Raw genomic sequence first — 12,070 nt, forward strand, 5'->3', positions numbered from 1 at the left:
TGATAGGCAGTTTGGGAGCTGTTCCCAACACCTGCCCTGGGGACAGAGAAGAGAGAACACTCATTGCATTACATTCGATGTCCAGTAACGAGCATAGACAACTGTTCTAGAATACTTTACTTTGCTCTGCCTGTGTTGTAACAATGTCGCCTAATTACTACAATAATAACATTGTTGTGACATAGTATTTGGTTAATTGCTCCTAGTGATGAAGTTTGGGCAGTACTTGTTTTTAACACAAGTGGAAGGAAGTCCCTTTAACTAAAAAAATTAAATATTCAACTGTTTTATATGCAGTTAAAACACAATTACTAATGAGCTATGTAACAATATGTTTTACATATATTTATAAACTGGGCAGTTCGAGCCCTGAATGCTGATTGGCTGACAGTCATGGTATATCAGAGCGTATACCATGGGTATGACAAAACATACATTTTTACTGCTCTAATTACGTTGGTAACCAGTTTATAATAGCAATAAGGCACCTCTGGGGTTTGTGATATATGGCCAATATATAACGGCTAAGGGCTGTGTCCAGGCACTCAGCAATGCATCGTGCCTAAGAACAGCCCTTAGCCGTGGTATATTGGTTGTATACCACACCCTCTCGTGCCTTATTGCTTAAATATATATATGTGTTACATTTTGGTGTAAGTACAGTGTTACTACACAGGTTTGAGAGCAGTGTTACCCAACATGATATGCAGTCATACTTCCACATAAGAGCCTAATCAAGCTGGCCAGCAGTATTGATGTAGGGTTTAATTGAACCTCTGTTCTCCTGTGCAGCTCTGTCAACACATGCCACAGCCTAGTGTCCTTTCTTCTTGGGTTGGAGTGTTCCTTGTGTTCCCACTCACTGACACTTTAGTTCCCCTTTAGTTGTAGTAAGTGTTTGGCTGGAGGCACAGGGGAACAGTGCAAATGTCACCCTCTTGAGCGCTCCCCACAGCGACCTGGGGAATTATTGATTGGATGAGAGCCTCACTCCCTGCTGGAGGGACTGAACACAGTAAACAGTCACATAGGAAACAGCCCTGTGTCCAAATGAGTGCAAATCAGACACAGGCTAAAAGCCTGATAAGTGGCTACTTGGACAAAGAGGAGGAACAGTCACATAGGAAACAGCCTTGTGTCCAAATGAGTCCAAATCACAGACACAGGCTAAAAGCCTGATAAGTGGCTACTGGGACCAAGAGGAGGCCTGTTTGTTGGCCACTTGAGATATTTAATGTGGGGGTGTGGGTATATAGTTGATGTGGATGTGTGCCTCTCACCCAGCCCAGTCTGTGTTGTTTTCAGCAGTCCAGCCTGCGGTGTGACTTAATGACCTGACTTGTGCTTTCTCTGTTTCTCTTTCTCCCTCTCCTTCTCTTACTCTCTCTCCCTCTCTATCCCTCTCTCTCTCTCTATCTCCTTCTCTCACTTTTTCTTGCTCCCTGTCACTCCTTCTCTTCCTCTCTCTCTGCGTTCTCGCTCTCTCCACGCTCTCGCTCTTTCTCCCTCTCTCTCCACGCTCTTGCTCTTTCTCCCTCTCCCTCTCTCTTCGCGCTCTCGCTCGCTCGCTCTCCCTCACTCTCCTCCTCCTCCTCCTCCTCCCCTCCCTCCCTCCCTCCCTCCCTCCCTCACTCTCCTCCTCCTCCTCCCTCCCTCCCTCCCCTCCCCTCCCTCCCTCCCTCCTGCAGGTGTGAGCTTGCTGGTGCCAGCGGGTGCTGTTCCTCAGGGTCGTGTGTATGAGATGTACGTGACGGTGCACAGGAAGGACAGCATGAGGTGAGCTCCATTAGCACAGCAGCAGCACCAGGGCCTTCCTGTCACCCTATTCTGTCATCCTGCCTGCCTTCCTGTCACCCTATTCTGTCATCCTGCCTGCCTTCCTGTCACCCTATTCTGTCATCCTGCCTGCCTTCCTGTCAGCGTATTCTGTCAGCCTGCCTGCCTTCCTGTCAGTGTATTCTGTCAGCCTGCCTGCCTTCCTGTCAGCCTATTCTGTCAGCCTGCCTGCCTTCCTGTCAACCTATTCTGTCAGCCTGCCTGCCTTCCTGTCAGCGTATTCTGTCAGCCTGCCTGCCTTCCTGTCAGCCTATTCTGTCAGCCTGCCTGCGTGCCTGTTCTGCCTGCTTGTTCTGTCAGCCTGTTCTGTCAGCCTTCCTGCCTGGCTGTTCTGTCAGCCTGCCTGCCTTCCTGCCTAGCTGTTCTGTCAGCCTGCCTGCCTTCCTTCCTGGCTGTTCTGTCAGCCTGCCTCCCTGCCTGTCCTGTGTTCTACTCTCCCGTCTTCAACCAATACGCAGCTCAATACCAGCTAAGCCCCTGTATTCTTACCCACCGCCAATGATACCAATCCCAGTATTACCCAGATAAAAGACAGATTTTCAGTACCAATCATATTTGAGACATTTTGTCCACTACTCAAGAGAAATTTAATAGAAAAGATGCTGTGTGTATACAGTGCATTCGGAAAATAATCAGACCCCTAGACTTTTTCCACACTTTGTTGCGTTACTGCCTTATTCTGAAATGTATTAAATTACATGTTTTCCTCACCAATCTACACCCCATAATGACAAACAGAAAATAGGTTTGTAGAAATGTTTGCCAATGTATTAAAAATAAAAACCAGATACCGTATTTACATAAATATTCAGACCCTTTGCTATGAGTCTTGACATTGAGCTTAGGTGCATCCTAGAGATGTTTCTACAACTTGATTGGTGTCCACCTGTGGTAAATTCAATTGATTGGACATGATTTGGAAAAACACACAACTGTCTACAGTGGGTATAGAAAGTCACCATCCCCTTTGAAAATGTTCACCTTTTGTTGCCTTACAGCCTGAAATGAAAACACATAAAATCAGACTTTTTTCCGGCTTTATTTACAGACAGTAACCCAGAATATCCAAGTGAAAAGAAACATTTTAAAAACTCTGAAAATTATCCTACAATTAAAACAGTAAAATACTCTATCTGGATAAGTGAACACCACCTGAGTTAATACTTGGTGGAACCACCTTTTGCTTGAATTACAGCCATGAGTCTCTTTGAATACGTCTCTACTAACTTTGCACATCTAGACTGTGCAATATTTTCCCATTCTTCCCTGTAGAATTGTTGAAGCTCAGTCAAATTATATGGTGACCGCTCATGGACTGCACTCATCAAGTCATTCCACAGATTCTTGATGGGATTTACGTCGGGGCTCTGACTCGGCCACTCAAGGACAAGAATCTGTCGGTATTTTGCACTTTCCATTTTCCCTTCTATCCTATCCAGTCCCTGCCGAAGAGAAACACCCCACAACTGGGCGCTACCACCGCCATGCTTTACTGTTGGCATGGTGTTCTCTGGGTGGTAAAATATATTGGGTTTTCGCCAGACATATTGTTTTACGTTTAGGACAAAAAGGTCAATTTTGGTCTCATCTGACCATATGACCTTTTACCACTTGGCCTTGGAATTTACAATGTGCTTTTTGGCAAAGCTCAAACGAGACTTGATAGTGGCTTTTTTTGAGGAGTGTTTTTTTGTTCTTGCCACCTCTCATAGAGGCCAGATTTGTGGAACACTTGTGATATTGTGGTCACATGCACACATTGACCAGTCTTTGTCTCCTTCACAGTCGCCATTGGCTTCTTGGTAGCCTCTCATCAGTCTCCTCCTTGCCTGGTCATCCAGTTTGGAGGGACAGCCTAATCTGTACAGGGTCTGGGTGGTGCCATACACCTTAACCAATTCTTTATAATGGTCTTAACTGTGCTAAAGGATAGACAAAGCCTTTGAAATATTTGTACATCCATCCCCTGACTTGTGCTTTTAATTGCAGAACTAAGCAGGGGAGTCCTCTATGAACAACTGGTTTTATTCTGAACTAATCAAAGTCAATACAATTGATCACCGATGGAAGCCAATTAGCTTGATTTGTGATCTGGAAGGTGGTTGGTTATACCTCAGCAAGTTTGCAATTGCAATTCTAAGGGGGGGTTCACTTATCCAACAAGCGTATTTTACTTGAGTTTTTTTTTAAACTTGAATATTTTGGGTTACTGTGTGTAAATAACACCAAAAAAAGTCACATTTTATGTGTCTTCATTTCAGGCTGTAAGGTAACAAAAGGTGAACATTTTGAAAGAGGGTGGTGACTTTCTATACCCACTGTAAGGTCCCACAGTTGACAGCGCATGTCTGAGCAAAAACCAAGCCATGAGATCAAAGGAATTGTCCGTAGAGCTCAGAGACAGGATTGTGTCGAGGCAGAGATCTGGGGAAGGGTACCAAAACATTTCTGCAGCATTGAAGATCCTCAAGAACACAGTGGCCTCCATCATTCTTAAATGGGAAGAAGTTTGGAACCACCAAGACTCTTTCTAGAGCTGGCCGCCCGGCCAAACTGAGCAATCGGGGGAGAAGGGCCTTGGTCACGGAGGTGACCAAGAACCCAATGGTCATTCTGACAGAGCTCCAGAGTTCCTCTGTGGAGATGGGAGAACCTTCCAGAAGGACAACCATCTCTGCAGCACTCAACCAATCGGCCTTTAAGCCACTCCTCAGTAAAAGGCACATGACACCCCGCTTGGAGTTTGCCGAAAGGCACCTAAAGGACTCTGAGAAACAAGATTCTCTGGTCTGATGAAACCAAGATTGAATTATTTTGCCTGAATGCCAAGCGTCACGTCTGGAGGAAACCTAGCACCATCCCTATGGTGAAGCATGGTGGTGGCAGCATCATGCTGTGGGGATGTTTTTCAGTGGCAGGGACTGGGAGACTATTCAGGATCGATGGAAAGATAAACGGAGCAAAGTACAGAGAGATCCTTGATGAAAACCTGCTCCAGAGCGATCAGGACCTCAGACTGGGGCGAAGGTTCATCTCCTGGACAGGATGCTAGTCTATCTCCTGTTTCTGTAGTGAGACAGACAGCTTAATGTACCAGTACACCTCCTGGACAGGATGCTAATCTTTCTCCTGTTTCTGTAGTGAGACAGACAGCTTGATGTACCAGTACACCCCCAGTCCCTCAGACTGGGGTGAAGGTTCCCCTTCCAACAGGACAATGACCCTAAGCACACAGCCAAGACAACGCAGGAGTGGCTTCAGGACACGTCTCTGAATGTCCTTGAGTGGCCCAGCCAGCCCAGACTTGAACCCAGTCAAACATCTCTAGAGAGACCTTAAAATAGCTGTGCAGCAACGCTCCCCATCCAACCTGACAGATCTTGAGAGGATTTGCAGAGAAGAATAGGAGAACCTCCCCAAATACAGGTGTGCCAAGCTTGTAGCGTCATACCCAAGAACACTTGAGACTGTAATCGCTGCCAAATGTGCTTAAAAAAATTACTGAGTAAATACTTACTTATGTTAATGTGATATTTCCGTTTTTTGTTTGTTTTTTTGCTTTGTCATTATGGGGTAATGTGTGTAGATGAGGGGAAAAAACGATTTAATCCATTTTAGAATAAGTTTGTAACATAACAAAATTAGGAAAAAGTCAAGGGGTCTGAATACTTTCCGAATGCACTGTAATTCGGTAACCAAAGGAAATTCACACATCTGCAAACATCAGTTGAGGTTCTGTAAAAAAAAAAGTTTACTACAGTGACAATACATTTTGCCCTGAAGGGAGCATTTTAAAATCTCTCTCTCTCCTTCTCTCGCTCTCTAGGCCACCGGTAGAGGATGTTCAGACAGTGTTGAGCCCCGTGGTGAGCTGTGGTCCCCCAGGGGCCCTCCTGACCCGCCCAGTCATCCTCACCATTCATCACTGTGCCGAGGCCGACGGAGACGACTGGCAGATCCAGTTGAAGAACCAGCTGAATCAGGGCCAATGGGAGGTGAGAACGCTAGCTGTAATGGTCAGGCTTATTTATAAGTCACAGATCATGTTCCCCTGCTCAGTTCCCCTGCTCAGACGTATGCCAGGTTTTACAATACGTATCAGCTAACCACATGTATCAGCAATCTGGTGCCTGACTGCACAGTCGATGACATCGCACGCGACCATTGGTTGATGCATGCAACGTCTGAGCAGGGGAACACAACCTATAGCTGAGAGGGTGTGACTAGTCATTGAAGAATACAACTGAAATATTGATGCTTGCAAAAGCCTGAAAAACATTTTTTGTCATGAAGCTTTGTCAGATTAAATATACCATATATGTGTATACTTTACCTACTGTTGACAAGGAAGTCATAGTGTTGAATTGTATACAGAAGATATAGTCTGGAGGAACAGACATGTCTCCAGGGTAGGAGGAACTGCAGAGGTCCCCCATGCCAATATAGACATAAAGACAGGCTGCGTCCCAAATAGCATCCTCTTCCATACGGGCTCTGGTCAAAGGTAGGGGACTATACAGGCTCTTGTCAAAGGTAGGGGACTATACAGGGTACCATTTGGGATGCAGACACATGCTTGTAGAATGGGATAAGTGTAGTTATGGCAGGGGGAGAAGACAGACTGGGCCACGCTTGGCAGGGCTCTGTAAACACACCACCCAAACTCAATTAGACCAGCAGGATGGTTGAAAAACTGTTAGCACAAGGAATTTGCTCCAGTTCCACCCCTCAGTTTCACCCCTCCACCCCTCTGTTTCATCCCTCCGTTCCATCCCTGCCTCTGTTCCATCTATCCCTCTGTTCCATCTCTCCCTCTCTCCCTCTGTTCCATCTATCCCTCTATTCCATCTCTCCCTCTCTCCCTCTGTTCCATCTCTCCCTCTGTTCCATCCATCCCTCCCTCCCCCCTCTGTTCCATTTCTCCCTCCCTCCCTCCCTCCGTTCTCTCCTCTCTCCTCCCTCCCTCCCTCCCTCCCTCCCTCCCTCCCTCCCTCCTCCCTCCCTCCCTCCCTCCCTCCCTCCCTCCGTTCCATCCCTCCCTCCCTCCTTTCGTTCCATCTCTCCCTCTGTTCCATCCCTCCATCCCTCCCTCCCTCCTTTCCCTGCCTCCCTCTGTTCCATTTCTCCCTCTCTCCCTCCCTCTGCTCCATCCCTCCCTCCCTTGTCCATCCCTCCCTCCCTTCCCTCCCTGTTCCATCCCTCCCTCTGCTCCATCCCTCCCTCCCTCTGTTCCATCCTCCCTCCCCCTCTGTTCCATCCCTCCCTCTGCTCCATCCCTCCCTCTGTTCCATCCCTCCCTCCCTTCCTCCATTCCCTCCCTCCCTCCCTCCATCCCTCCCTTCCATTTCTCCCTCCCTCTGTTCCATTTTTCCCTTCCTCCTTCCATTTTTCGCTCCCTCCATTCCATTTCTTCCTCCCTCCCTCTGTTCCATCCCTCCCTCTGTTCCATCCCTCCCTCCTTTCCCTCCCTCCGTCCGTTCTCTCCCTCTCTCCCTTCCTCCCTCCCTCTGTTCCATCTCTTCCTCCCTCCCTCTGTTCCATCCCACCCTCCCTCCATTCCATCCCTTCTTCCCTCCCTCTGTTCCATCTCTCCCTTCCTCCCTCCCTCTGTTCCATCCCTTCTTCCCTCCGTTCCCTCCCTCCTTTCCCTCCCTATGTTCCATCCCTCCCTCTGTTCCATCTCTCCCTCCCTCCTTTCTCTCCTACCCTCCCTCTGCTCCATCCCTCCCTCCCTCTGCTCCATCCCTCCCTCCCTCTGTTCCATCCCTCCCTCCCTCTGTTCCATCCCTCCCTCCCTCTGCTCCATCCCTCCCTCCCTCTGCTCCATCTCTCCCTCTCTCCTTTCTCTCCTTCCCTCCCTCTCTCACAGCGTGAGCAGACTACCTCTGAGGAGTGGTGTGTGTGTGATAGAGGCCCACCTGGTCCTGTATTGGTGGCGTGTTGTTACTGTTTGTGATAAGACTGTCTGCAGGCGTCACTGTTGTTATCGCACAGAAACACAATGTCTGCCCACAATTATGCATGCAGTGTGTGTGTGGGTGGGTGTGTGCTTAGGTTTATTGAGCCACAGATCAGAATGCAATCCATGGAGTTGGACACAGCCATAGAGTTGGACACAGCCTGTCAGCTATATTCTGGGAAAAATCACAGCTGTGGTTAGAAGCAATAACTGATTCACACAATATTGGTTTTCTACAACCTCGTATTGATACGGCTCATCAAAAGGCACATAACTCCAGATAAGGTGTGATTTGGAGCTCAATAGTCATTTCAGAAAAAGGACCTGAGTTGATCTATAATAATGTGTCCTCTTCCATACCAGACCAGACTATAGATATATCATCCTTCAGAAGGTGGCGGGGGGTGGAAAGGAGCAACAACTCCGATACAAAAGTCAAATGAAAAAAGACAACTTAAGGGCTCGATTCAATCCGTATCGCAGACGATCTGCGGTATAGCTCAATTGAAATGTAAAGAGACTATTCAGGATCGATGGAAAGATGAAAGGAGCAAAGTACAGAGAGATCCTTGATGAAAACCTGCTCCAGCGCGATCAAGACCTCAGACTGGGACGAAGGTTCACCTCCTGGACAGGACGCTGTTTCTGTAGTGAGACAGACAGCTTGATGTACCAGTACACCTCCTGGACAGGACGCTAGTCTTTCTCCTGTTTCTGTAGTGAGACAGACAGCCTGATGTACCAGTACACCTCCTGGACAGGACGCTAGTCTTTCTCCTGTTTCTGTAGTGAGACAGACAGCTTGATGTACCAGTACACCTCCTGGACAGGATGCTAGTCTATCGCTGGACCTTTATGCTTCATTTTTACTTTACATTTTAATACCACATCAGTACCACGAGAATTCTGAAGGCGTTAGAATCCGTACATATCCATGCTTCAACCCATTGGTTAATTGTAGTCTAAATGGAAGTGAACAGTCGTCCAGCCTAGCCTTCAATGCAGTACTGTACCCCACCCTTTGCCTTGCTATTCTCTCATTATATGACTGGTGCTGTCTCTGAGGTCCTATTAAAGAGGCTAAAGACCAGCTTTAATGTTGCTGTTATACTGTTTAATGGCCAAGCTTACTGCAAAGGCTTTTAATTCCTTTCTTTCTCCCCTCATAACAGCAGGAAAATGAATGTTTGTGTGTGGCTGGTGTACTGTAGGCGTCAGGATAAGGATTATAGATAAAAGAAGGTACAGGATCACAGTGTGGGTAAACAGAGTTATGGAACAAGAAAGAGGAGACTTAGAGGAGAGGTCAGACTTGGCCAGTGTGTGCTGTTTGTGCACACACACACACACACACACACACACACACACACACACACAAAAACCATGCTGTATGGACAAGGGTTTCTCTGAAGAGTTGAAATTCTATCAGGGGAATGAAATATGCCCACTCTCATCATACAATAACCGTGTGTGTGTGTGTCCCTTTCAGGACGTGGTAGTGGTCGGGGAGGAGAACTTCACCACACCCTGCTATATCCAGATGGATGAGGAGGCATGTCATCTACTGACAGAGACCCTGGGGACCTACTGCCTGGTGGGCCAGTCTGTCAGCAAGGCTGCCGCCAAGCGCCTCAAACTGGCCATCTTCGGCCCTGTGTCAAGCACCACCCTGGAGTACCACATTAGAGTCTACTGTCTGGACGACACCCAGGACGCACTCAAGGTACGGGGTTGGGGGGGCAGCATTAAGATAGCCTCACTGACAGCTTGGGACTCCTTGGGACTCCCAATATGGACACCGTACACAACGCACACCAATGAAGTCATACTTTCTCTCGCTTACCTGTGCACCCCACTCACTCACTCACACTCACTCACAACATTTCAAGGGAGGATAGTTTGAAAACAAAATGTTAGGTTGGTGTTTAATGATATGCCAAAGTAACTTTAATTGGTCTTGCTTTCAAAGGGAATTTTGTAGTTGGTGTGTTGGAGGATGAGGAAGCGACGGAGTCGATTGATATTCATATACTGCAGTAGTTGTTGAAGGAGGAGGCGGAGTCGATTGATATTCATATACTGCAGTAGTTGTTGAAGGAGGATGCGGAGTCGATTGATATTCTTTTACTGCAGTAGTTGTTAAAGGAGGAGGAGAAGGCGGAGTCGATTGATATTCTTATACTGCAGTAGTTGTTGAAGGAGGAGGCGGAGTCGATTGATATTCATATACTGCAGTAGTTGTTGGAGGAGGAGGCGGAGTCGATTGATATTCTTTTACTGCAGTAGTTGTTGAAGGAGAAGGCGGAGTCGATTGATATTATTTTACTGCAGTAGTTGTTAAAGGAGGAGGGGAAGGCGGAGTCGATTGATATTCTTATACTGCAGTAGTTGTTGAAGGAGGAGGAGGCGGAGTCGATTGATATTCTTTTACTGCAGTAGTTGTTGAAGGAGGAGGACGGAGTCGATTGATATTATTTTACTGCAGTAGTTGTTGAAGGAGGAGGCGGAGTCGATTGATATTCTTTTACTGCAGTAGTTGTTGAAGGAGGAGGAGACGGAGTCGATTGATATTCTTTTACTGCAGTAGTCGTTGAAGGAGGAGGAGACGGAGTCGATTGATATTCTTATACTGCAGTAGTTGTTGAAGGAGAAGGAGGCGGAGTCGATTGATATTCTTATACTGCAGTAGTTGTTGAAGGAGGAGGCGGAGTCGATTGATATTCTTTTACTGCAGTAGTTGTTGAAGGAGCAGGAGGCGGAGTCGATTGATATTCTTATACTGCAGTAGTTGTTGAAGGAGGAGGAGGCGGAGTCGATTGATATTCTTATACTGCAGTAGTTGTGGAAGGAGAAGGCGGAGTCGATTGATATTCTTATACTGCAGTAGTTGTTGAAGGAGAAGGAGGCGGAGTCGATTGATATTCTTATACTGCAGTAGTTGTTGAAGGAGGAGGCGGAGTCGATTGATATTCTTATACTGCAGTAGTTGTTGAAGGAGAAGGGAGGCGGAGTCGATTGATATTCTTACATTGCAGTAGTTGTTGAAGGAGGAGTCGGAGTCGATTGATATTCTTATACTGCAGTAGTTGTTGAAGGAGGAGGAGGTGGCGTCGATTGATATTCTTATACTGCAGTAGTTGTTGAAGGAGGAGGAGGTGGCGTCGATTGATATTCTTATACTGCAGTAGTTCTGGAAGGAGAAGGCGGAGTCGATTGATATTCTTATACTGCAGTAGTTGTTGGAGGAGGAGTCGGAGTCGATTGATATTCTTATACTGCAGTAGTTGTTGAAGGAGGAGGCGGAGTCGATTGATATTCTTATACTGCAGTAGTTGTTGAAGGAGGAGTCGGAGTCGATTGATATTCTTATACTGCAGTAGTTGTTGAAGGAGGAGTCGGAGTCGATTGATATTCTTATACTGCAGTAGTTGTTGAAGGAGGAGGAGGTGGCGTCGATTGATATTCTTATACTGCAGTAGTTGTTGAAGGAGGAGGAGGCGGAGTCGATTGATATTCTTATACTGCAGTAGTTGTTGAAGGAGGAGGCGGAGTCGATTGATATTCTTATACTGCAGTAGTTGTTGAAGGAGGAGGAGGTGGCGTCGATTGATATTCTTATACTGCAGTAGTTGTTGAAGGAGAAGGAGGCGGAGTCGATTGATATTCTTATACTGCAGTAGTTGTTGAAGGAGGAGGCGGTGTCGATTGATATTCTTATACTGCAGTAGTTGTTGAAGGAGAAGGAGGCGGCGTCGATTGATATTCTTATACTGCAGTAGTTGTTGAAGGAGAAGGAGGCGGAGTCGATTGATATTCTTATACTGCAGTAGTTGTTGAAGGAGGAGGCGGAGTCGATTGATATTCATATACTGCAGTAGTTGTTGAAGGCGGAGGAGACGGAGTCGATTGATATTCTTATACTGCAGTAGTTGTTGAAGGAGAAGGAGGCGGAGTCGATTGATATTCTTATACTGCAGTAGTTGTTGAAGATGAGGAAGAGGCGAAGTCTATTGATATTCTTATACTGCAGTAGTTGTTGAAGGAGGAGGAGGCGGAGTCGATTGGTATTCTATTCTGCAGTAGTTGTTGAAGGAGGAGGAGGTGGCGTCGATTGATATTCTTTTACTGCAGTAGTTGTTGAAGGAGGAGGAGGTGGCGTCGATTGATATTCTTATACTGCAGTAGTTGTTGAAGGAGAAGGAGGTGGCGTCGATTGATATTCTTATACTGCAGTAGTTGTTGAAGGAGAAGGAGGCGGAGTCGATTGATATTCTT

At 46.8% G+C, this 12,070-nt stretch overlaps 1 protein-coding gene across 2 annotated transcripts in view; it reads left to right on the forward strand.

Moving 5' to 3' along the window:
- Positions 1-12,070, forward strand: part of unc5ca (unc-5 netrin receptor Ca) — a 318,721-nt gene that overhangs the window by 285,356 nt on the left and 21,295 nt on the right. For both annotated transcript variants that reach the window (XM_045707149.1, XM_045707150.1), the window contains 3 exons: positions 1,689-1,776; positions 5,663-5,831; positions 9,285-9,518. In XM_045707149.1, coding sequence (XP_045563105.1) covers positions 1,689-1,776; positions 5,663-5,831; positions 9,285-9,518 — 491 coding nt within the window. The remainder of the gene's footprint in view (positions 1-1,688; positions 1,777-5,662; positions 5,832-9,284; positions 9,519-12,070) is intronic.

Source organism: Salmo salar, chromosome ssa24 (assembly GCF_905237065.1).
Source record: "Salmo salar chromosome ssa24, Ssal_v3.1, whole genome shotgun sequence".
NCBI classification, from domain to species: Eukaryota; Metazoa; Chordata; class Actinopteri; order Salmoniformes; family Salmonidae; genus Salmo; species Salmo salar.